The 27,361-nt window shown below is 37.2% G+C and overlaps 1 protein-coding gene across 1 annotated transcript; it reads left to right on the plus strand.

Moving 5' to 3' along the window:
- Positions 1–1,159: 1,159 nt before the first annotated feature.
- Positions 1,160–22,824, plus strand: NAA30 (N-alpha-acetyltransferase 30, NatC catalytic subunit). Its single transcript, XM_019451700.2, has 5 exons — positions 1,160–1,287; positions 1,572–2,340; positions 8,027–8,150; positions 9,935–9,990; positions 19,383–22,824. The coding sequence occupies exons 2-5, from the start codon at positions 1,573–1,575 to the stop codon at positions 19,518–19,520; spliced, it is 1,086 nt and encodes a 361-aa protein (XP_019307245.1). The 5' UTR covers positions 1,160–1,287; position 1,572; the 3' UTR covers positions 19,521–22,824.
- Positions 22,825–27,361: the final 4,537 nt, after the last annotated feature.

Genomic DNA, 27,361 nt, shown 5'->3' on the forward strand with positions numbered 1-27,361 from the left:
TAGATGGAACGTGATAGCTTTTCCTTGCTGTCTTTAGTGACAAGGATCCTAACAATTGTACCTAACTGCTATGCTACAGTAGAGGCCGCTTTCTAGAGTTTAGATCAAGGCAGAAAGTTGTAAACACAATCAGTCACAGATTATGTCCCTGAAAACATCCATCTGCTGCTGACATGACTAGCTCTACAAATCAGTTTTCAAAAAACTTGGGTTTGCTCCGTGGGCTGGTGAGTTACAAGAACAGAACTGCTGGAAATCACCGGTTGCGGACTACAGGGGAAAGAGCGCAGCCACATGTTCAAGTGCGTGCGGCTGTTCTATCTGCATCCGCCTGGGCAGACCACTTGGTGGAGTGACTGGGGAGAAGGTTCAGGACGTGTCTTTCCCGGTGACAACTTGTGTCACAAGTTTAGGAGTGTGCTTTACCAGACGTTGTCACTTTCTTCCACCATCTCTAACTCTTCCCCAGGCGTGCTTGCATCTGTCTAGCACTTTAAATCACATTTACCTCTAAATTCCTGGGCGGAGTGAAGGGGACAAGGAGAGAGGAAGAGGACTATCTGTCCACCGTCTCTGGTCTCAAAGGGGCAGAGTAGTTAAACAATTCACACTGCAAACAAACCAGTTTTCAACACCTTTTAACTTCCTGTCTCTTTCGATTTTCTCCCGTTTTGCTCCATTTTTAAGGGACTCGGGTAACCGCCCTCCTTTCTCTGCCTTCCTCCCCCGCCGCTCCTCGGGTCAGGGCAAAGTTAGCACTGCTGAGGAAGAGCATTTTTAGGAGAGTGGCGTGGTCAACAAGCCACAAGCGGGCGGGCTTCGCGACAGCTCCGTGGGGGCGACGGGGTTGGGAGAGGGAGCGCCCGTCCCGCCTATCTCTCCCCGGTCCTGCGTCGCAAGCTCCGCGGGCTGAGGAGTCCCAACGCCGAGGACAGCGGACTAGGCGCCGGAGACTCCAAAGCCCTCAGCGACTTCCCCGCCCCACAGCCCCACCCATTAGCACGCAGCCTCCCCCAGAGCCCACAGGAGACACCTTCGTCCCCGCCCCTCCACAGGTCACCTCCCTCCACGCCCCTTTCCCTTGGCCCCGGCAGCCGGCAGGCAGGGAAGTGTCGTAAAGCCAGGCCTAGGAAACTTTACCCGGGGTAACAGCCGAGGCGCTTTACGGCGACGGCGGCTGAGTGTGAACCTTGGCGGCGGTGGAGGCGGCCGCGGCGGCGGAGGAGGCGGCGGCGGCGGCTGAGGAGGAAGAGGAGTGGCGGCAGTGGCGGCGGGGACCTGTGCGGGGTGAGCCTCGCGGAGGGGACAGGGAGGGGCCGGGGGTGACAGGGCCAGCGGATGGGTGCGGGCGGACGGGAACGGTGGCCGGCTGAACAGCTGGGCGGCGCTGAAGAGCGGGGGGGGGGGGGCGCGGAATTGGGGGGGCTGCTCCGTGAGGGACGGTTTCTGCCTTTGTTTCCCCCCCCTCCACCTTCGCCGCCCCCCCTCCACCCCCCCGCCCGAAGCCCTCTCTGCTCCGCGCTCGTCCGCGGGGTCTCATGGCCTCCCCTCTCGGTCTGTGTCGCCTCTAGGATGGCGGAGGTACCGCCTGGGCCTAGCAGCCTCCTCCCACCACCAGCACCTCCGGCCTCGGCGGCGGCCGAGCCCCGCTGTCCCTTCCCGGCGGGGGCCGCCCTCGCCTGCTGCAGCGAGGACGAGGAGGACGACGAGGAGCACGAAGGCGGCGGCGGCGGCAGGAGCCCGGCGGGCGGCGAGGCGACGGCGGCGGCCAAGGGGCGTCCGTGCCTCCGCTGCCCTCAGCCGCCGCAGGAGCAGCAGCAGCTCAACGGATTGATCAGCCCCGAACTGCGGCACCTCCGGGCGGCCGCCTCTCTCAAGAGCAAGGTTTTGAGCGCGGCCGAGGCGGCCACGACCACGGCCACCCCCGACGGGGGGCCCAGAGCGACTGCAACAAAAGGAGCTGGGGTACACTCGGGCGAGAGCCCCCCTCACTGCCTCCCCAATAATGGAAGAACTGCGCTCCCCAGCCCGGCGGAGGCAGTGGCGGCGAGCGATCCTGCGGCGGCCCGCAATGGACTGGCGGAGGGCACCGAGCAGGAGGAGGAGGAAGATGAGCAGGTGCGGCTGCTGTCTTCATCCCTGACCGCCGGCTGCAGTTTAAGAAGCCCCTCAGGCCGGGAGGTTGAGCCTGGGGAGGATCGGACGATACGTTATGTCCGATATGAATCCGAGCTACAAATGCCCGATATCATGAGACTGATCACCAAAGATCTGTCTGAACCCTACTCCATTTATACCTATAGATATTTTATCCACAACTGGCCACAGCTGTGCTTCTTGGTAAGTGGATGGAATGCAAAGAGGGTGAACGCAGCAGAGAGATCCAGGCCGTGCAGGGCAGGGAGTGTGAGGGCTGAGAGTGGCAGTGGATGTATACTTCTGCGTTTCATAGTACGTTACATGATGTAAAGTGCGTGTCCACACTCCTAGTTTTTTAATGAAACTGTTTTGAAGGTAAGACTTCTTGATCTGGCTTAACTTGGTACTTATGTAAATGCAACAAGCCTGTATGATGCATGTTGGGGGTCTTCGATTCTGTTTATATTAGCTTATAATCATGTTTAACCGTCTTTAATTACCCTCCCTCATCCTCAAAGCACTTTGCAATCATTTAATTTGAACATGGTTCTGTTCGGATACAGGCTTTATTAATCTCTCAATTACAGCCGTAATCAGGGAAGAGTGTATGCATAAACATGTTTTGGTGAACATGATTGTCAGTAAACTTGCTGTGGCCACATTGGGGAATTAAATCTTACAAGCGTTTTCTGTAATTATGGAGATTGTTTCCTTTTACTTCGACAGGACAATTCAGGACAATTAGCAGTTGTAGCCAGCCTGCTTTCTGGTGCTAGATTGTAGAAGGCACTACTAACACTTCTGGTGGCTGAAAGACCCTGAAGCTCGAACAAAATACCGTTTTGTGGAATGTAGGAAACTTAAGTGTGAAACTGTTACTAATCTCATTTTTTCCTTTAAGAAACTGATCATATACGTACATATTAATAGTGACACAGGCTGTGTAAAGCACAGTTGACAGAATTTTTTGATTTCCATGTAAGTGAAAAAGATTTGGCTATGAAACAAGCTAAATAGTTTTCTTGTTTTTTTTTTTTTAATTTATGTAGTACTGGCCGTACCAATAGTTTCTTCCCAAAAATATTGTCCAATTTTATTCTGAAACCTTTCACTTAAATATTAACTGAAGGTTTTTTTGTATCGTGTCCTCACAAGCATTTTATTTCTTGAATTTCACCGAAGAAAGGCAACATGCTTTTAAGACATATTTTTTGCTATGTAAAGGGAGAAGCTACTACTATTTATGTTTTAGCATTGACGTAATTGCACTTAGCACTTCGTTGCACATCCCCCCAAGATGTTATGACAGTTCTTTAGAAATCCATCTTTCTGATTCTGATTCTGTATTTTGGTGGTAATCTAAAAATATAACCTCAGAATTGTAGATAATGGTAGTTCTGCTGTTTTCTATGTTCACTTTGCTAAACTTCAATTTAGTATATTTGTTTAAACTGTAGGAACTATCTTATATTCTACAAAACTGCTCTTACAGGATTCTAACCATTGTATCAACATAGAAGTTCTAAGACATGCCTATGTCGGTGAATATGGGGATGATTTTATAGCACTATATATGTGTCGTTAAATGCCACTGTAATTGCTAAAAATTGTAGATTGATTTAATTGTAAATTTACCCACAAAAGTATATGACTGAGTCAAACCTTAAATTGAAATATGTATTTCTATTAATTACAGAAAATAGTTGTATATATAATATTTAGTCAGCTTTGGGTTCTGATATTACCTGGACCTCTCTCAACTTGTCTTCCATTTTCGACTCTGATAAACCTAATATTAAACTTTAGTTTTGATTTTACGTAGACTCCTTCCAGTTCGCCAGCTAATTTGTACTTTAGTTCTTAATAGTTTGTTTAATATTAAATTCTGAATATCTGGAAATTGAGATATGTACAAGTGGTTGACATCTAAGATTTATTAGCGCAAGTATGTATCTGGAGATATGGAACAGAAAACAATAGTTAATCAGAGGCCACTTAGAATTGGGGCCTTTATGTTGGCGTTTAAAAAATTTGAATTTCCTCTAAGAACAATTTAAAATAAATATAACTGTGTATGTTTATTTTAAATCATATCATTTTAGAACTCTAATGGGTCTTAAATATAATCTAGCTCAACTTCATTTTTTTTTTAATGAAAAAAAATTAAGGACCCGAGTGACTTAAAAAATGTTTAAATCTTCAGATATTTAGGGGTGCCTGGCTGGCTCAGTCCATGGAGCATGCGACTCTTTTTTTGTTTTTTAATGTTGATTTTTGAGGGAGAGAGAGAAAGTGCGAGCGAGCCAGCAGGGAGGGGCAGAGAGAAGGAGACAGAGAATCCCAAGCAGGCTCCATGCTGTCAACACAGAGCCTGATATGGGGCTCTAATTTACAATTCATGAGATCAAGACCTGAGCTGAAATCAAGAGTCAAATGCTTAACCAACTAAGCCACCCAGGTGCCCCATAGCATGCTGCTGTTGACCTCAGGGTAGTGAGTTTGAGCCCCAAATTGGATATAGGGATTACCTAAAAATAAAATCTTAAAAAAAAAAAAGCTTCAGATATTTAGTGGCAGAGAGGTAAAGTTAGAACTTTACCTGACCTCTCATTATGGAAATAAGTAAGAATCTGAAAAATGACATACCCTTGATCTTCAGGGAAGATCATTGTGTCCCCAAGTTAAATTGTCCTGGCAAACATCAATAATCTCAAGAGATTAAAAACCTCCAAAATGTTTTTGGTTTCTATATATAACCTGTAATGGATCAAATGGAATGTATGAGGTTGAACCTTCCGTAGAAAATTGCCAGCACTTGACCAAACCTGACTAACAAAAATGACAGTTTCTTATGGCTCTTCTAATAATTGTAACAGATGTGATAGTAGAGTACTATACAAATGGGAGACCCTGTCAATTTTTCTGTTCTTAACTAATTTATCTTTGCCATTTTTGAGTTCATGGTATTTTTATCTTTTAGTGCCTTTTTGAACTTCTTAAACTTATTACCAGTGATGTACTATAGTATTTCTGTTTATTCTAAATTTAACTTTCTGGCTTCCTCTGTTTTCCTATGTATAGCATTCTGGAATTTGGGAATTTCTATTTCATACAACTTGTAGTTTTCAAGTTTTGTAGATTGACAAGCAATTGGCCTTGTAGAGTTAAGTCTTAATCTTGCCAAGATTTTTTCAGTTCCCATCCTTGAAAAAGGAACACATTTAATAGTATGACTTCCAAATATATGTGGAGAAGCTTTTATTTGGAAAAATTGATAAGCAGTTTAGTAATTCTTACATATTCATCAGCAGTTTCTCAGGAAAAAATAGTAGGGTAGGCCTTCCTCACTATGAATATCTTATTAGTAAGAGTACATTATATATTGGGCTTTTATTTTTTTGTAATTTTTAAAAAAATTTTTTTAACATTTTTTACTTGTTTTTGAGAGACAGAGCATGAATGGGGGAAGGGCAGAGAGAGAGGAAGACAGAGAATCTGAAGCATGCTCCAGACTCTGAGCTGTCAGCACAGAGCCTGACGTGGGGCCCGAACCCATGAGCCATGAGATCATGACCCGAGTGGAAGTTGGACGCTTAACTGACTGAGCCACCCAGGTGCCACATTGGGCTTTTATTTTTTAACGATGAGTACCACTTGATTTTTGCTCCTACATATTCTTAATTAGGAAGAGTCAATCTAGTCCAAGCATGAACTGATAAAATACTTTGTTCGCCTTTTACTACCTTGGTCAAAAGAAGATTTGTTTGAAATTCCTATCCAATTTGGAAGTATTGTCCAAATGTATTGTGTCTAGTGGTTTTGATTCTTTCTTCTTTGAGATGGTTTATTAATTGTGAAATGTAGCTGTCCTACAGTTTTATGTCATAGATTTATATAGATTTCCGTTTTCCCTAATTTACAACCTTAGGTCACAAAGTTTTTTAATGTGGGGTGCCTGGGTATGGCTCTGTCATTTAAATGTCCTACTCTTGATCTCAGGGTCGTGAGTTTGGGCCCCACGTTGGGCTCCATGCTGTGCGTGAAGCCTACTTAAAAAAGTTTTAAAATGTACTTTTGGGCCTAACATGTATGTACATACATGTATACACAACCACATATATTTGAGATGAGTTATTTTAAAATCAGAAAATGCTGTCAGAGTTGTTCAACCAGGCCACTTTTGTGTGTATTTCAGCTATTATTTCATAAAGAAATTTTAAGTTTTTATTTATTTATTTATTTATTTTGAGAGAGAGTAGAGTGTGAGTGAGAGCTGGGTAGGGCGAGAGAGAGAGAGAGAGAGAGAGAGAGAGAGAGAGAGAGAATCCCAAGCAGGCTCTGCACTCTGAGTGCAGAGCCCGACGCTGGGCTCAAACTCACAAACTGTGAGAACATGACGTGAGCCAAAATCAAGAGTCAGATGCTTTACTGACTAAGCCACCGAGGTGCCCCAGAAATTTTAGTTTTTGAAAACAGCTTTTACAGAACCAGATTGATTTATTGTGAATGAAAATGGAAATAACAGTTTTAGAGGTTTATTGTCCAAGATAGTTTTGGATTGTGTGATAAAACAGAAATGAATTAAGTGGATTATTCAATTTAATATCCCTTCAAAAGGATTTTTCTGACCTAGTTCAGGTTTGTGTGAAATGGATTGGAATTATCTAAAAGATTTTTCTCACAGTTTAAAAAAGTCTTTTTAATCATTTTACAGAATGATGAATTAAATGTCACATCAAAATTAAGTTAAAATTAAGTGTAAAATGGGCTTTTAAATTTTTTAAACCAATTCCTGGTTTTTGCTGTTGAAATAGTTTCTTCTGGGAATTTTATTTTATTAAGAGATAATTTGAAGTTTTCATATTTTTTAAATGAGTGCTCTTTAGAGCAAACAAATATTTCTAACTAGCTGACACATTATTAAACAATTAAAGCTATTGCCCTATTGATATTTACCAGAATACAGTATTACTAGAACTTTTCATCAGTGACAGAACTTTTGAAAAACTTATTTTCAATGGTAACACTGGAAATCTTAATAAAAATGGGGGATTATTAGCATTTGTTCAGCATTTAACCTTTAATATTCTGGAAAGACATAAATTTTTATTAAAGTAGCTCCGTAAAATTAAAGCTTTCACTTTAATATGAAGCTCTGGTTTTAAGTTCTAGATATTCTTTGAGCTTTGTGATAATGACATTGTCGGGAGTGACTAGACCATTGAATATCTAGTCTTTGTAGTCCTTCACTAACAAAAACCCTTGGGGAGGATCCAAGGAATACCTTAATAACCATCTTTTTTTGTGAAAGTCGTTTGCATTTTTTTGTCTTTGTTTTTGTTTTTTTTCCTGCTCAAAATCGAACTCTACTGTCAGGTAGTATAAATATTAGGTGTTCTGTCCTTCACTAAAACTTTGTTAGAATTACATTTAAGTTTATAGTACTTTGATAAGTTTCACAGTATTTTATACCCTAATGAAGAGACATTTTCTTTCTTTCTTTTGAAGAGACATTTTCTTAAAAAAATTACTTTCACGTATTTCTCCCCAAATCTTAAATATGTAGGTCTTTATTGCAAATAATTATAAGCACGTCTTATAAAGTACTTGAGTATTAACTTTGTGGAAATCTTGCTTTTTCCCCCCAGGCTTTGATAATGAGCATAAGACATTTATGCCCTAAACAGTGTTGAAAGATTTTAAAACTGGAACTTCTGAAGGAGTTCTGGGATTTAGATTCCTGAAACTTCTGTGATTGCTCTGTTACTAGAATTCTTCTCTCTTCTTTCCTCAAAAATGCTGACCAGTGGTTGGTTGCTGTTTCCCTGGGTAATTGTGCGGTACCTGACGGCAATGTATTCTTCATAACTGTTTGTTTATTTTTAAGGCCATGGTAGGGGAGGAGTGTGTAGGTGCCATCGTTTGCAAGTTGGATATGCACAAAAAGATGTTCCGCAGAGGTTATATAGCCATGTTAGCCGTGGATTCCAAGTACAGGAGAAATGGCATTGGTAAGGAAAATATTATGTCACTAAAAGAATGCATAAGTTATTTTCATTTTTGTTTTTTGAAGCAAAAGACTTAAATGTAAATGTATAGAAATGAGAAAGAAGCTAAGGGGAGAAAATTAAGGTTATTTTTATTTCAAAATATTTTCAAAATGTTCCTAAAATGAATTGTTTTCTTTATTAATGTTTTGTTGAGAAATTATCTTTCTAATAAGTAACAGGTGAATCAGTTTTTACTTCCAGACATTTTTTTGATCCCATTCAAAATGCTTTGCATTGTACTACGTACTGCAGCTCTTAATAGCATTTTGGGGCACTTGATCACAGCCCTCTAGGAGCTGTCTATACTTGGGTTAAGTGGAGCTCAAGGCAAAATTAAGGAGAAATTGTTACCATTATTTAGTTCTAGTCCTCAAACATTATATTAGCAATTCAGGGAGGACCAGGAGAATTGTTTCTTACTATTCCCAAATTCATCTCTTTCTTGGGTCTACTTTTCCTGGCATTTTCAGTCAATCTTATACTTATGATTTATAATGGTCATTAGAATCATGTGGGTGGTTTAAAAACAAATGTTTCGGTCTCTCTTCCTGAGAATGTTGTGTGTCCTATTAGAAGTAGGACTGAAGTGTCCCCAGCTGACTGTGATATAAGCCTGGTTAAGAACTACTGTCCTAGTGTCTAGGACCTACTGGCTCTTTGTTCGGGATGGGGGATTGAGCACTTGTCAGAGCATGTCAAATCCTGGGATCTAGTGAAGCTAAGTAAGTATTTGTGGAAGAAGAATTGATGCCTATTCCGGTATTTAATTACTAGCAGTTTGTCACTTGTAGTTTGTGGTTGTTGTTGTTTCAAATACGAGTAGTATTGTCCAATTTAAGAGTTTCATACAGTCTGAGAGGTCATGAGAAATCATTGTGAGTATGCTGACTTAATACATTAGATTTAACCAACTTATTTTTTACAGTGTTAAGAGTTTACTGCTGGGGTTTTTAATGAATTGGACCTGTTATAGTGATGCATTGAAAAGAGCTGATAAGAGCTCATGGCAAATGATAGGCAATTATCTGTCTAGTTCAGAGGGCAGAAACTGGTGGCTTGAGGATTGCATCCTGACCTTCAGACATTTTGTTTGGCCCATGTAATGTGTTCTTGCTCATGTACATGGTTTGAAAATGAAGAGATTTCCTAACAATTTGGTTTTCTTAGAATCAGATTTGTCAGTTTTTTCCCTTTAATGTACCACGTGTATCTGACCCTAAACCAGGATACATTTAGCTAGACATTTACAGAGACCCCACTGGCATCATTTGGGAATGCCCGGACTCACTGGAAGGTTTGTAGGAACCAACCCAGTGTCTTGGGTCCACTCTGGGCCACAGCAGTTTCTGGTGTGATCTTTGGCAAGATTGGCCCAAGGGTCTTGTAGCTTCTGGCTAGTTCAAGGATTTCCTGGGCTGTTCTGGCTGTACCATATCTTGCCTTTTTTTTTCCCTTTTCTCTTACTTTCAAACAGAAGAGCACAAACTCCTGCTTGGAGCAAATAATTACACCTGAGAAAAAGAGATGCCTAAGGAGCTATGTCTTTTAAGAGGGAACTTATATTACTATATGTAGGTTTGTTGGGCTCTCAGTTTAAATCTGAATTTTTTCTCACTTAAGATAGTCTGTTGTCTGCGTTCAAGGTAGAACTCAGCATTTGATATTTCTGTGCTTATAAATACGATAATTTAGGTATCCTTAAGCAACTAAATTTTCCTTCATTAATACTCAGATCTGTATTCTAGGTACTAACTTGGTTAAGAAAGCTATATATGCCATGGTTGAAGGAGACTGTGATGAGGTAAGTCTTTCTAAATGTTTAAAACCTTTTTTCCTAGTCTGTATTTTATCAGTTTGGTTTTTAAATAAATATCCCACAATAAATTGTATTGCAAATTTCATTGCAAACTATTATTATAACATTGTAGCTTGTGGTGAAAAGCACTTGAGTTTTGACCTAGAACAAATTCTAAGATGATAATGGGAGCTAAAATTTGTTCTTTGTCAAAACATAAAGGTGAAATCTTAGACATTTTCAGTAAATAATTGGTATTCAGAGGAATTGGTATTCAGAGGATTTGTTATCAGTTAAGTCATTTAAGGTGGCTCTTATTACATATCTTACTGTAATTTCCTTACATATCGGCCTTAGTTTCTCTCTAAATAACTTTTTTTTTGTTTAATCTATGGGCCAACTGTCAGTTCATATGAAAGGCATTTCATGTTTGAAAAAAAAAAATCAGCATTAGCTAATGATAAGGCTAAGGAGAAAAAAAGACAACCACTTTTAAAATTAGACCTGTCTATGTTTTAACCTAAGAGCATCTTTTCTGTTTAGCTTGTTTGTACAGCCTAACCACAGGTATAAATTTTTTGGTATCCTACAGCACTGTGCCATACACATGGTGAGTGCTCCATAACTAATGGTGATGGTTGGGAATGTTACAATTTACTGCTTCAGGTGGAAGAGAATAAGTATAAACTAGAGAAGTGTAGATGTTTTTAATATAGCAATGGTGACTATGAAGGAACAAAGTTGTATGATGCTAGTAACTTTATGAACGTTACAAGGGACAGTTGTCTTTGTTATTAGAGGGCAAAGATGCCTTAGAGAGTTCTCAAAATACTTGAAATTAGGTAATTTTTCCTCAAAAGTTTGTAACTTGTTTTGATAATTTTTTAAGGTGGGTTTTTTTCTGTTCAAAATTTATACACACTCATTAACCATTATATGTATGTGTATATTTGGGGGTGCAAAGTCCCTTCTTTCACTGTCCTCACACTCTTCAATGCTTTGTTCTTCTTTCCACTTATAGCTACTGTTAATCTTTAAATATGTATCCTCACATTCTAAGCACACATCTTAGCTGTGTAATAGTTTTTCTTTATACAAACGAAACCATAATTATTATTCTGCAATAATTACTTTTTTCATTTAACAGTGTCTCATGAACGTGTTTCCATGTCAGAATACAGAGATTTACCCTAGACTATTCTCATGCTCCTTGTTCACATTAGTTTGTATTCCGACAGGCCACACTAAAGAATGGTTGTATGAGTAGGCCTACAGATACATTGGGTAGCACGGAGGAAGTCATCCTGAGATATCAGGGCATTCAGTGTTATTTCAAATAAGATGATTCACATACAGTGGAGGATCTCATATAATTCACAGCTATTAATATCAAGAAGTAAAAGATGCAGTGACCCTGACCATTTTAATGTAACTAAAATTTGCAGAAGAGGATTGGACTGCATATGTTGATCTGTTTGGACCATAGTCACACTGGTGTAGCTCATCAGGAAGAGAAGTCAAGCTTCATAAAAGTTGCTGAAGAATTTGGAGAAATCTTTGGGTTGATAAGACCATGTTTTGATCCTCTACTGCTCCTGAATAGAGTGGTTTCCAGTGAGCAGGGATGTTATGAACGAGGAGTATTATGTTCCTTATAGCTATGCGTTTTGTGAGTTATCCTAGTCACTACCTGCGAGACAGGGTGTGTGCCTTACCTTAACTGAGCAAATGTTTAAATGGTATTGGTTTTTCTTTGAAAGTTCTGGGGAATGATACGGAGATTTGGGTTATATTGTTTTAGTCTCAAAGTTAAGGTCCTAAATTAGTGATACGTTTTATGGTAGAAATACTCTTTTCATTGTGGGCCTAAAGATCTTGTTCTGAATTTCCTTTGAAGCAATGAGTTTTACTTAATATTAATCTGAAACGGGGACAGTTCCATGAACTTACGTTTTTGCAGTTTGAATTACTCTGCCTTTGAATTAAAGAACTCTTCTATGTTTTTTGTTTTCTTTTGTTTTTAACTCTTCCATGTTTTAAACAAAATTTAGTGTGTTCCATATTGTTCAGATAAAGGATTTGCTCTATGCAGGGTTAGAATTTTGTTTACTTCTTATAAGGCTTTAATCTCCCTTTCATTGAGTTTTAAACTATATAAGCAACAATTCTATCCCCCTCTCTCTTCTAATTCTTGGTAGTTAATTTGTGTTTGTTGGTTCCACTTCCTTTTATTACAATTTCATCCCATTTGGTTTGGTTTCTTCCCCTTCCAATCCATTGTAACTACTTTCTCACTGATGTGTTTGCTAGGCCTAGTAGCTTTTTGGCCCTCCTACTTGTTAAACTACTTCTGAGTGTTTAAGACCCAATACAATAACAATTTTTTAAAGTTTTCCTTAATCCTTCTGGACAGAATCAATTGTGTAGTTTCTGTGGTTTTCTTAACGTTTCTTTTTGTAAAATTTACTTCACTGAAATTTACTTGTTCAGAGTCTGCCTTAGCCACTGTGGAGAGCAGAGATGCCTTTTCTTGTTTACTGCTGTATTCTTAGTACTTAGCGTGGCATTTGCGATATGATGGTTGATCAATTAGTTCTGTGCCACCAGCATCTTATCTGTACCTCTTTTTTTTTTTTTTAATGTACTTGTGAATTTCGACTTGCGTAATTGTTAACTTGTCTTTCTCTTTGAGCTTTCTATAAGCTTTCTGGGAAGAGCAGTTATCTTATTTTTGTACATAGTAAAATTTTTTGAAGTGTCTACAGGGAGGGGTGCCTGGGTGGCTCAGTCGGTTTGGTGTTTGGCTTCGGCTCAGGTCATGATCTCACAGTTCATGAGTTCAAGCCCCGCATTGGGCTCTGTGCTGACAGCTCAGTGCCTCGAGCCTGCTTTGGATTCTGTGTCTCCCTCTTTCTCTGCCCCTTACCCACTCACACTCTGTCTCTCTCTCTCTCTCAAAAATAAATAAACATTAAAAATTTTTTAAAAAAGTATCTACAGCATTATTAATCAGTTAAAGTACCTTTTGGTAAAAAAAAAAATTGCACATAAAAACAGTCATATATAATTCATTGTTCTGAGGAAAACTGAAATTTTAATTCTCTAAGGATACAGTGACCAATTTTGAAGTAACCAACATGTAATTTTACTTTTATTAAGTTAGGCCAACCTTCCTTTCTTTACAAGTGTTAAGGAGTTTTGACAAATTATCAGAAATACATTTGAAAAGGGGTTTAAATTACATTTTCTACTACTTAGTTTGTACTGTTTTTTTTTTATTATTATTCTTATAAAGATAGAAATGTTTAAATCTATGCACCTGTAAAGAGAGTGATATTTGGAAATCTCTGTGAAGCCTTACCATGCACATCCAGTCAATTTTTACTTTCTCTTCTATTTGTAGAATTTGTGACCTTGAGCTGAGTTTATATTGCTCTTGGTTGCTCTTGTCATTTTTAAAATAATTTCACAGCGTATTAAACCAAAGTTAGTAATCACAGAGTTGAAATGTAGATCATGTTTTTGTTCAAATAATAATGAAAGACTCTCCTAATCTAATAGATATTTTCATTTTGCCTTACTATGACTTTCCTAACTTTTTATGTCAGAATTAGACATGTTAAAACAGCATAACTAAAAGATGTTTTTCATTTTCTGTATATTTGGAGCTGTCTAAAAAATTATAGCATTAAAAAAAGAAACAAAGGGATTTGTTGCTTCATGAATGAGAAATGCATTACCCATATTACTGATCTGGCTTGAATTTGGTTACACCCACACATGCTCTTGCTGCCATACTGGTGGCTACTAGGACAAGCATCTTGGCTTTGTGTATTACATTAGGGGAAATAGTAAGAAAAATACACACAAATAGCATGAATGAGTTTTCTAGGATGTCTTATTTATTTATTTATTTATTTATTTATTTAGAGAGCAAGTGCATGCACGCATGGAGAGGCAGAAGGATAGGGGGAGAGAGAATCCTAAGCAGGCTCCATATCCAGCATAGACCTCAATGTGGGGTTCCTTCTCACCACTGAGATCGTGGCCTGAGCTGAAATCAGTCAGACAGATGCTTAACCGACTGAGCCGCTCAGGCACCCCTGGAATGTTATTTTTAAAGTAGGATTCGTATATCTAAAATAACCCACACAGTGACTGTTTACTTTTATGTGCTTTTTTCCTGAAATAAATTAGAATGGGGTGATTGGTCAGCATGATGAACAGTGCTTTACCTTTAATCTATAGATGTCCTTTTGAAGTCTTCATCTCTGGGAATTTAAATTTCAGAAATTTTTTTTAGATTTAAAGTATGATTGCTGTGATGTCAATACTCAGAATTAACTCCTATATGATGAGAATACACCACATTTCTTGAGTTTAAATGTGCTCTATGTGACCTTTAAACATTTTTAGTTGACCAGCATCTTCCCATTTCTTCTGGGATCCACCATTCTACTTTCTGCTTTTATGAGTTTATTTTAGTTTCTACATATAAGTGATATCCTGCAGTATTTGTCTATGTCTGATATGTTTCACTTAGCATTATGTCCTCCAGGTTCATCCATGTTGCCACAATGGTAGGATTTCTTTAAGGCTGAAAAATATTCCATTGTTTGTATATGCTCCTTTTCTTTATCCATTCATTTGTTGACAGATATTGGACATATAGGTTATTTCCATATTTTAGCTGTTGTGATAATGCTGTGATAAACATGGGAGTATATATTTGATACTAAGTACCTATTTGAGGTCCTGATTTTGATTCCTTTGGATATATACCCAGAAGTGGGATTGCTGGATCACACAGTAGTTCTATTTTTAATTTTTTGAGGAACCTCCGTACTGTTTTCCATGATGGCTGTACCAATTTACATTCCTACCAACAGTGGTCTAATTTAGCATAACCAGTAATCTGTTACATAGTAACAAAATACATATGGTATTTAGTTATGTATAAATATAAGGTATTTTTATTATTTTTTGATAATGTACGAAGGTGACTTCTAAGCTTTCTATGTTTAACAATTATATGTTGAACATTTTTAGTTTCGCTGGAAACCTATTTTGGCTATCAAACAGAGGCTGCTAGGTAAAGAACAGAGTAAAATGGAGTTATTTAAACTATAAGGATTTTTTGATCGAGTAGTCTGTCCTAATTAAAGAACTGGGTATGAGAATCCTGGGTTCTAGATTCATCTTCTGTCACTTAGTAGTTGTGTGATTGTAGGCAAGTCATTTAACTTTTTATAGTCTTTCTCTTTGTGTATGCAATGTGGTAGTAATTCTGATCTTAAAGGAATGTTATGAAGAACAATAAAGTTTATTCAGCAGTGTCAGTATAAGGTCTATGAAGTGCCAGATGATAAGCTAGTGTTTAGGTTCTAACAGTGAACAGCTTGCCCTCCCTCCAGCAGTTCCAGCCTAAAATATTAAAAAAGGCTTTCTAAACTGTAATAGTTTGGCTTATCCTGACAGTGGTTTGTTGCTAAGAGAATCCGTGGAACTTCACTGTAATCTTTTTTTTCTGTTAAGTAGAATTCAACTTTGCCAAGTTTCTTTGGGACCAAAATAACCTCATTATCCTTTGGCTTCCTATGTAATACTCCCATGATGTGGACTAAACGAATAGTTTCATACTGAGTTTTCATTGTAAACCCAGATTCTCTTTTAATTTAAGAGAATTTAAGTGATTAAGTATTAAAAAGTTACTTTTTTCTGACATTTCCTATTTTGTCAGATGATCTCTTTATTGACAGAATGTGAGTGTACCGAGACTATCCTTTGGTTTTAAATAAGGTCAGCCCTTTGTATAATTCCATGTCTGTGTAATTGGGCTGTATTTCACTCATCTGCTAGGATGCCAACAAAGGCGAATTCAACTCTTTACCACACCTCAAGTGTGTATTTATGTAGCCATAGTTAGCCTCAGATGTGTCTTAATATTTTCAGTTGCCAAATACTAATGAACATGGACTTAGGTCCCCTTCATTGTGTCGTAAGTAGGTTAGATCTCCATTGCCACTTTGGTTTACTCTGGGGAAATAATCAGGGGGAGGCACAGAAGAGTGGATATTATGAGGTCTAGTTCAGATATGGAGTCTGGTCTGTTTTTGCACTACTGGTGGCCTTGAGTTTCATTCATTTGTTAATTGGAGAAAAATCGTATCTATTTCATAGGATGTTTATGAAAATAACATCACAAATGGATATAAAATGACAATGCATATAAATGCTTTACATAGCATTTAGTAAGCCATCAGTAAATATTAGCTTAAAAAAAACAAACAAACCTGTCACTCCTTTTTCTGTGAAATCAAGTTCCAAGTTTTGAGTTGTACTTTTATTGCTTCACATATTGTTTTGATGTAACATTTTAGCTGTAATTAGGTGGTGGCCTAAAACAGAGTTCTAGGAGTTACCCAAGAGATTTGTTCAAAATTGAAAACCTGTATTGATCAGACTGGACTGTCCCAGACTGGAAGATGGTATACATTACTAAAAAATAAATTTCCATATTTTTAAGAGTAGAGAAAAATTGTTGACTTTTATTCTTATCTTAAACCAGCTTGTTTGCTGTACAACATTTCTTTAAATGTTCTTCCTAGGGGGGTGCCTAGGTGGCTCAGTCAGCTAAGCATCTGACTCTTGATTTTGGCTTAGGTCATGATCTCAAAATTTGTGAGATCAACCCTGCATTGGGTTCTGTGGTGACAGTGCACAGAACTGTCTGTCTGTCTGTCTCTCTTTCAGAATAAACTTAAAAAGAAATAAGACAAATGTTCCTTCCTAGGAACATTTTCTCTTTATCCTGAATTATTAATTACCTGTTTTTAGATCTTTTAAAATTCAAGATTTAGCATGTGATTTGCTCAGTTGCTTTAAGATGATGCTTTCTCTTTAAGTCCTTTGGTCATTTAAAAGTTTAATGATACTTTTGTTTAATATTTAAGTAATGTGTGTAATATAATGAAAGGTGCTAAGGATGCATATAATTAACATATCTGAGAGCCTTCTATTTGTCAGGCAGTGTTAGGTATACAGGAAATGGCTGTGAAGGAGGTATACATGATCCTGCCCTTGTTGGGCTCATCAGCTAGGAGAGATGACATGTTCATCAAATGTTGAATGAGGTCAGCGGGGTAGTATAAAAAGAAAGGGATAATCCATCCAGTCTGGAAGTAACAAGCTAAGGCCAAAAACAAAGAGGACAGGAAGAGCATCCCTCCAGACAGAAAACAATTTATGTGAAAGATCTAAGGTGGGAAAGATCAAGGTGGGTTCCAGAAACTGAAAGTTTAGTCTTGATCATGGAGAACCATGGGGTAGACCTAAAGCAAAGTTGGTGAGGTAGGTAGATGCCATAATTTGAGGGCCTTTTAAGTTTGTTTAGATTATCTTTATTTATTTTTTGAACTTTTTTTTAAGTTTATTTATTTTGAAAGAGAGAAAGAGTGTGGGAGGGGCAAAGAGGGGGGGAGAGAAAGAATCCCAAGCAGGCTCAGCACAGAGCCTGATGTGGGTTCAGTCTCATGAATTGTGAAATCACAATTTCACATGATCATGACTGTCAATGACTGACATGCCTGATCATGGCTGTCAATGTGGAGCCTGATGCGGGGCTCTGTCTCACAAACCATGAGATAATGACTTGAGCTGAAATCAAGAGTCGGATGCTTAACTGACTGAGCTATCCAGGTGCCCCTAGATTATCTATAATTTGTGAACTTTATCTTGAGGACAAAAGGGAGTCAGTAAGTGGTTCTAAACAGAGGTTAACAAGAACATCATTCTACTTAAAGAAAATGGGAGGCTTTTTGAGTTAGGAGTATCTTGTAATTACAGTGAAAGTTGATGCCAGCTTGGACTACAGTGGTATGAGTAGGGATAGAAGGAAAAGAGGTTATTTGAGAAATTTAAGAGAGAAGAGAAATAGTGGTTGGATGTATATGGGGGGGGGGGTGGGTAGAGAGGAAAGAAGCTCAATAGTGACTCCTAGGTTTTCAGGTTTGAGGCATTGTTACTGATATGTGTCATTGAGGAGGAGTTGATCATGAGTTCAGTTTTGGATATGATGAAGTACATTTTCTTCTCTATTATTTACATCTACTTGAATAGTTGTCAAATGTTTTGGTACCTTTGATAGAAAGTGACTCACTCATAGGCTTCACTTGGACCCTTGTTTAATTATACTTTGCCCTTTTTCAAATACTTTGCCCTCATTTCAAACACCTGAGGGTTATGACATCCCAACAGTAACTGTGGCTCACTTTGTTGACAATTCTCAATGAGGTAGGTTGAGAATCAATAGAAAGGCAAATAGAGCTGTGTATATAAAAGGTAGGAGGATGGGATAGAGGATGTTTGGGTAGAGGAAGGTAGAAATAATAATAATAATAAAAGAAAATCACACAATGTTCAAAAAGTGTCAGTTCTTCATTGTCAGGGCCATTGTTCAGTAATACTAAAAACAACTCAGAAGTTAATATTTTATGTGTTCTTCTGTTCGGTGTTGATGTCCATAATGTATAGTCAATGGTTTCAGACTGTTGTTTTCCAACTAGCATCATCAGCATCAATTGGCAATTTTTTTTAAATATAAATTCTTGGGCCCCACCCCAAATCTACTCAGAAACTCCAGAGGAGGGTGTCTGCAATCCAGTTAACTAATGTTTGGGTATCTTTGGTCTAGGATTGGCAAACTTTCTCTGCAAAGAGCCTAATGGGTAAATATTATAGACTTTGCAGACTATAGATCTCTGTTGCAACTGTTCAACTCTGCCTTGTGTTGAAAAAGGAGTCATGGACATCATGTAAACAAATGGCCATGGTTGTGTTCCAATAAAGCTTTATTGACAGAAACAAGCAATAGACACATTTGGCTCCAGGGCCGTAATTTGCAGATTCTGGTCTAGATTCTAGACAAATAGGGTAGTTGTTGTCAGGATAAATGACGACACATTAATGAAAATATAGGAGTAAGGAGTTGGAGGTCAAATTGTATTTTCTTAAAGTTTGTATTGTTGATTTTTTTTCTTTTCTTCATCTTTTTGTCACACTACTTTTCTCCACGGGGAAATAATTCATCTTTGGTTTAGTATAAAATGTATATTCTCATTGCTAAAAATTCCAAACATCACAAAAATCAATAGAACAGAAAATGTCCACATTCCTACCTCCTCTTGCCCCAAGAGAAAATTACTATTACGATGACCATTTTCTGGGTTCTTTCTTTACATCATTAACATTTGTTGTTTTCACCATCAATCTTAAAACCGATATGGAATGTTTTTCTTAAATATTTGATGTTTACTTTGTGATTTGTCGACTTAAGAAAATTATAAGCTAATTTCAAATATATAAAATTATAACTTAGTTTTCTCATATTTTTTTTGAAGGTTGTTTTGGAAACAGAAATAACGAATAAGTCTGCTTTGAAACTTTATGAAAATCTTGGTTTTGTTCGAGATAAGAGGCTGTTCAGATACTATTTAAATGGAGTTGATGCACTGCGACTTAAATTGTGGCTGCGTTGAGAAACTGATACCAAGGAACAACTTTCCAACCACGCAGAATCGACCTTTGCATGCAATGCAATTTGTACAGAATTGCTTTGCAGGTGGATTTAGTAATTTCCATGCAGCTCTTACCTGTCAGTGTCTCATTGAGTGTCGCACAATATTTGTTGCACTTTGGCATGGCGCATTTGTTCTGAATTAAAAGAGATTGTTTTAAACTTAAAGAGTTCTTTTGGTACCAGCAAGATGTGCCAGTTGATAGCCAAGATTTGTTTGTTCATTTGCAAAGTCTGCTGACAATGTTATTTACACAGTGATCATTTTGTCACAGAACCAGTAAGTGGAACATGATTTTTGTTCCTAAAAAAGCCAATGTAGATTGTAAAAATCTCTAAGTATACTAACATTTCACATGAAACCTGCCATAGTTTTCTGAAGGGGGTGGGGGAAAAGCTTCAATTTTAGGTTTTATTTTTTCAATATTAAATTTTCCATTCTTGGATATTGGTACCTCAGTGATTAGTGAATGAAAAAAAATGTTATGTAGGGTTGGGTGTGTCTTACAATGAGTAAAGATAACAATTAAATTGCGTCTGCCAGTGCCTGTGTAGATAAGTATATTTGTCTTCATCTCTAGTTTTTGAATGCATGCTCTCTTTTCCTTTTCTTTCAGGCCTTTGCAAGCAAACTTTTGTTTTTATTTAAATTCTAAATTTGATAATAAATTATTTCAGATTTTTATAATTTGGATACTTTTTTCCAGGTGAGTGACAGAGTGGTTTACTGTAAAGTCCCTTCTTTCCTTACAGTAAGAAGTTGAATCTACTTGGAAAATCTTTGAGAAATGACTCAAAAGGGATGAGAAAAGTTGATGGAGCCGGGAATTGCTGGGTTTTGGATGCACTTTTTTTTTTTTTTTTTTTTGAGAGTGAGGGAATTTTTGGAAAAGAATAGAAAATTAATGTAAATCGGTATGATTTTATTTAATCAAAATTATTGCTAAGCTGTGAAGAACAGCTTTTACAAAGTAGCTGGAACTTTTTTCCCACTTGATTTGGATTCACATTGCTTCCATTTCTTAAAATGTTTCACTTTTGGTTCTTGGTCTTGGAAATAAATTTGAAGGTTCATTGTATCCATTTTAAACTGATTTTATTTTCTTTTCACTTACTTAAGCAAATTCTTGGGGAAGCTTTGCTTAGTTTCCAGAAAAACAAAAGGGAAAATTGGAGTATTTTTTTGGAGTGAGTTTTATGGGTTTTCTTAATAGTTATCACCATGTTCAGTTACATTGTATTTTGGTCAATCTGTGCAGTGTAACAAATTTATAAGTTAATTGCTTTCAACTGAGTCAGGAAACCTGTGATGGATAATTTAACTGGAAAACCTAGGTACCCATAAAAAAAAAAAAAAGATTGATTCTCTGTGAAAAATGTTTTGTAGGAATCTATGTTGTTTTTTCTTTAATTTGGATATGCTTTACTTCTGTTCTAGGATTTGGTTTGAATTTTATTTTATGGCTATAATTACTGTATTTTTAAAAACCCTACCTCCATTAACAGTTGGTAAAAGCCCCCTTTCAGGAAAGTTTGTTGCCTTTTTTTTTTTTTTTTTTTTTTAAAGGAAAGCTGCTCCTTGCTCAGTGCAGTGTCTTGAAAGTGAACATGGTAACAAGTATTTTAAAAATAAAGATACACAGATTTGGTGAAAATAAAATCTTCCTGCTGGTGGGATCATTTATAGTTCCTCATTTTTAAAGTCAACTTTTTCTTTCATTTTATATTGCTCTTGAAAGTTTAATGGGTAGAGTACTGATGGCGTTAAAATATAACGATCACTCAATACTCAGCTTTCCAGCTGACTGTTTTGAGTATGTCTTTGATCAAATGTCATTTGGGCTCTAGCATTTAGAGGAATGCCAATCATAGTGATGCCATATCTGTTGATATGGAGGGAACTGAACTAAAAGGGTTATCAAATTTTATCTCACCACTTTATATTTGACTTGCTGATTCATTAGTAATGATTGCTGATGAACATACATTTGCTTGACTCCCTAATGGGGACAGTTCTAAAGTAGATAGATACATGCTAGATTTTCATTTCAGCCATTATGTTTTGGTGGGTTGTCAATGAAACCATCTCTACTGACCTTTTCTCCCAGAATTGACCAGGTTTCGCTGAACTGACTGGGTGTTTGTAAACGTGACCTTAACCATGTGGCTAAAAAGTCAGATGGTTGCCGTATTGTTCAGCCTGGTGTATGTTGAACAGAAATGTCTACCTTATGTCTTTAATTGGGTATACAATAATTGTTTACTTAAGTAGACTAAAATTTCAATGTCTAGCATGATAACCCAGCATCAAAACTAAGTCTCCATTCCAGTTGAAGCAGCATCAAACATTCATTTACTTCTTGATATTGGGCTTTCATCTTTCTTATATAATCTTAAAACAATCTCATTTAAAATTGATAGCGTGAGTTCACTTGGCTAAAACTGAGCAAGATTGGTGCAACTTTCTTTTAACGGGGTGCTGCCTCTTAAAGACTGACTGTACTATCCACTGACACTGGTTTGGCAGTTCGTACTGCTGAACATTTTATACATGCTACCATGAAGCTATATATGTTAGTATTGAAGAAGCTAACGGGTATGCTACCATTTTTTGATGTGTGGACTGATTGTAATTTCCCTTACATTAGGATGAAACTATTCTAGGGGAGTCCACAGATCAGAAACCAGACAGTAGTTTTTGAAGTTGAAGCCAACAAAATTAAAAAAGTAAAATTATTAAAAAATTGGTTTTTTTACCCTCCCTACTTACTGAGTCAATTACCCTCCCTACTTGCTTGACAAATCTGTGTAAAGGAGTTTGTTTGTCACATGTTTTAACTTTACCTTGCCCTGTGTTATGGTATTGGCTGACATGTATAAGACTGGATGTGTATATTTATTATGGTGTCTAAAAATCATGAAGTTCATCACTTTCCAGGAGCATAGATAAAAGCAAATTGGTAGTGCATCAGAGTTACTTTTCAGTGCACCATGACATCACTAAAATGAGTGCTATAATGTTACAGGGCTTTCAGGTTTGTAAAAACATAACCATAAATTATATTGACGTCAGATATGAGTTGAGTATCTATAAAATATCACGTGTATTTCAAAATATTGGACTGCTGTTTGATGACTGGATATTGCTGCATAATTTTCTTCTATTGTCCCATATCCTTTTGGAGAGAGAGATTTAATGGGATTTGAAATGTGCAAGCTGTCTAAATAAGATGCAGTCAAATAAAGTTGGTTAAGTTGTGTTTGCATTTTTCTTTTAGATACAGCTGTGTGCATTTTATGATTGAGTTGTTCTGCTTTTACCTACTAAGAAAAAAAAAAAAAAGCAATCTATTCAGCTCCCCACTTCATGCCTCCCATACAAGAATTATTTGGAAGAAGTGATATATAATTATTATCTACTTTGTGTTCTGACAAAGTAAATTTGAAAATAACATGAACTTGATTTTCCTAAAAGTATTCAAAGTTAGTCCACTCAGATATCAGATATCAATACAAATGAGAGCATTTTTGCATGCCTAAAACCGAAACTTGGTTTTTTGTCCTTGTTTGGTAGCAATTCCTAAGACTGTTTTTATTTTAATTTACTATTTTGTTGTTGTTGTTGTTTGTACTTAAGTAATGTCCCCCCCCCCCCCCAGCTCCGCCCCCTTGCTAAGACACCAAAGTAAAATAGAGCAATATCTGGGCTATTTGCCCCATTCTCATGAGAAGCTTTAAATGGTAGTTATGCATGCTTTTATATTTGAAGATTTATGGATATTAGTAGAAGAAAGAGATCTGTTTTAAATACGAGTGCTGAATTACTTTCATCATCCATGCAATCTTCACTTTGTTCTTTTATAGTCAGATAGTGAAAATATCTTGAGTTCATGTTTTACTTGAGTCTTACTTACATGAAACTCCTGAGTACCTCATAAATTGTCTGAGTGATGGTCGGAAAGTTGACACTGTCCTGTGACAGCTATGAGCAGAGATCACTGTTCATCTGTAGCCCAGAGATATAGTGATACTTTTAAACAGCTTTCAAAAAGAGTGAAAAATCTCATGAGCATATAGCACACTGCACTTTCTTCAGATCAGTGCTATCCAATAGCACTTTTTACAATAATAAAAATGTTCTTTGTGCTCTCCAGTATGGTAGCCACTAGTCACATGTCGCTAGTGAGCCCTTGAAGAGAAGCAACTATGATTGAAGAAGTGAATTTTTGATTTTAATTAATTGAAATTTAAAGTCGCATGCGGTTAGTGGCTATTGGACAGCATAGCTTTAGGTAATATTTAAGTGGGAGTAACTAAGGAAAGAATTTTTTCAATAGGACTTTTAAGGCTACTAATTTATTGAACTATGAAATGGAAGGGTCATGATTAAAAGTGATCTCTAAGCAAGAGTATAGCTGCACTGTTTCTATTGACTGTCTATTGCATCAATACAGTATTTGACACCACCTCTCTCCCTGCCCCCATTGTGATGTAGCCCTTCTGAGAGCCCTCTCAGTTTTTATTTGGAAGTCTTCTGAGTTGCAGAGATGCACAAATTCAAGTGCCAAAAATGAGCTTTTGATGAGACTGTCCTGTCTTTTCAGTGTTAAGATACTTTACATAGTTAAGCCTAATAATTTCTCAGTTTATATGAATTTGAGGTCATTTCATCCCTAAATGAGGTTGGGCATTTCTCATTTTACCAGTGGTCAAACGAATATGAAAGTATATCATATTTATAGTTAAATTTTAATTCTGGAAGATCATTCATGCTGATGGAAAGGCAAGTGTTTTTTGGTTCTGAGAGAACAAGATTAATTTTGCTGTGTTCTCTGGCCACGTTGTGTGTTACCTTTGATTCTAGTCGGTCATCTAGTTCATTTAATTCATCAAAAGGGCAGGAGTGGGGGGTGGAAAACACCTGGCCAAAGGGAGTGCTGGGCTTGGTACAGCTTGTTAACACTGCTGGAGAAAGAGCTCAAAGCATATGTTTGTGAGCAATCAGTGTTTGATCGTCAAATTAAAAGACCTAGGGATAACAAAGACCACCAAAGTGCCAAAATCTATCTTCTACTACTTAAGAAAATGTAAACAATGTAGGGGTTATAATGTAAGGTTTTGATAATGCCAAGAAATAAGCTCATTTTTAGTTATGGATTTTCATTACTACCTCTGCTGTATAAATATATCTCAATTTTCTAATACCTCAATTTCCTGAGATTCTGTATGTGCGCTTTTGTAAATAAAAGAATTTGCCATATGCTAGGAGAAGGACCTGGCTTTTAAAGAAATTGTATAAAGACATTTGTTACTGGATTTGTTACACAGTGAATCGATTTGAAATTTCTTAAAAAAACGTTTTATAGCCTTTTCTGGTCCCATTGAGGGTTTTTGTTTTTGTTTTTGTTTTTGTTTTTTTAGTAAACATATTCTTAGTGAGATCTGTGTTCAGGAAGCGTGTACCCTGATTTGTTAATTTACAGCTTAACAAAGATTTGTATGTCTCCTATGTTTTCCTTTCATGCCAAAGAAACACTCTTTAAAAAGCCAGCAGGTTGCACGAACTGAAAAAACAATTTTGTACCTTAAACAGGGATTCTTAAGTTTTATTTCCTGGGATTTAGATATTTTCCAGATGAAAATATCTTCAGTTTTTTAGTTAAAGCCAGTAGAAATAATTTGTGAAAATATATGTTTAGGAATGCATTAGTTCCATTAAGGACGTAATGACAATGTTAAGGAACTGTGCTGCATTAAAATCCACAATAGCATGAACCTTTTTAAAGCTGATCTAAGATATAATCACTAAATTTTGTGTATGTATGTGAACTACTCAGGATTCAGTGGCCTAACATGTAGGGGATTGGTCACCACCATCTTTAGGGCAAGATTTCCCATGGTTGCACACAGCTATTGATTGTTTTAAGGGGGCTAAACCTGCTGCCTTTAAACTTTGCTACCTCCCTCCCTCCAACTGTGGTTGTAAACAGTGACTGCACAGTCAGCTAGCGTTATACTTGATTTTATTGTGAATGCAAATAAAATTTGTTAAGTCCACCAAGTATTAACTAGGTAAATGTAAATTGATTTCAACCTTGTCTTTGGCCAAGTCTACTTGATAGCTTATGATAATTTGGAAATGAAGTACATCAATATGAATGTGAGCATTGTGTTTGAGTTATTGTGGGAATAATTATATTCTTCATATTTGGGACTGGTAATGAACATTTATTTAAAGTGTTTATTTCCATCCTTATGATACGGGGCAAGTTTCTTAACCTCCTCTGAGCCTTTAGTGATTACTACCTGATAGGCATATTGTGAAGAATAAATTGAGATAATTTATGTAAATCACGTTAACAATGCCTAGTAGCTTAGTGCATAGTAAAGAATAAATGGTAATTTGTATTATTGGTATTTAATATTGGTATACATAATGTTAGTATATATACCATAGGATGTAGTAATTTTGTATTTTGGGCATTGGGTTTTGTAGTAACATTTAAATGGCAAAAGTCATCCAAATATTATGTTAGATCTTATGAGAGTAGCCCAAACTATAGCAGGTGAAGAGGAAAAAACTTTCTGCCATTTTATTATAGAGAATATTAAAATAGAAGAGAATAGTGATCTCTTCATGTACTTCTCTCAGCTAGGTCCAACAGCATGGCCAGTCTGGCCCTATCATTCCCCACCACCCCTTCTCGTATCTTTTCAAAACAAATCCCAGAGATTATATCTTACCTATAAACATTTCAGTACTTATCTCAAATGGTAAGGTCTCATTTTTAAAGCAAAACCACAATACCATTACACATAGTAATCCTTAGTCATCATACAACCAGTATTAATGCTCCAATTTCTAGGAAATTGTTTTTCATGGCAGCATTGAGATGTATAAGAAGTGGAGGATAAATAAAATGAAAACAGAGGAGGCTACTTTTTTCTTTTCTTTTTTGAATATACTTTATTGTCAAATTGCTTTCCATACAACAGCCGGTGCTCATCCCAACAGGTGCCCTCCCCAATGCCCATTGCCCACTTTCCCCTCTCCCCCACATACCCATCAATCCTTAGTTCTCAGTACTTAAGAGTGGAGGCTACTTTTTTCAAAGAGGATGAAAGATTTCTGTTATGAGGACAGTAGATTTGGAGGTACAGACACATGACAAAGGGAAAGAGTAAGTGGGGAGGCAGAGTAAGGGTGAAAGCAGGGGCTGTACCTAGTACCCCAAGTACTTAGTGTTTTCCTGTGGGAAAACATGGAGAAACATTGGGGAAGAAATGGAATTGATAAATCTGGCAAAATTGCCAACAGTGACAAAGGAATGACTATTAAGAGAAGGGCTTGGGCTTTTGAAATATCAACAAACCATGGCAGAAAAGGCACTTGGGTGAGCAGGAAAGGATATGGTTGGTAAAATAGGCACAAAATTTTAATGGGGATGAACACGCAAGTGAATGCAGGGTTTTTTGTTGTTGTTTTTTGTTTTTCTTTTGGAAGAAAACATGGTGGGGAAAGGATAAGGATCACCCTATATCCAAACACCTCAATACTGTGGTCAAAAAGGGATCAACAGAGAAATAAGGACAAATTTGTTACAGCAATTATCAGAACTTTTTTTTTTTTTTTGAGTCAATAGTTTATTCCTTTATATTGCTGAAAAGTTCCACTGTATGGAAATACCACAGTTTGTCTACCCACTCATTTTTTTTTAACTTTATTTTTTATTTTTAAAAATTTACATCCAAATTAGCATATAGTGCAACAATGATTTCAGGAGTAGATTCCTTAATGCCCCT

This window comes from Panthera pardus, unplaced genomic scaffold (genome assembly GCF_024362965.1).
Source record: "Panthera pardus isolate Hobbes unplaced genomic scaffold, ASM2436296v1 HiC_scaffold_24, whole genome shotgun sequence".
Lineage (NCBI taxonomy): Eukaryota > Metazoa > Chordata > Mammalia > Carnivora > Felidae > Panthera > Panthera pardus.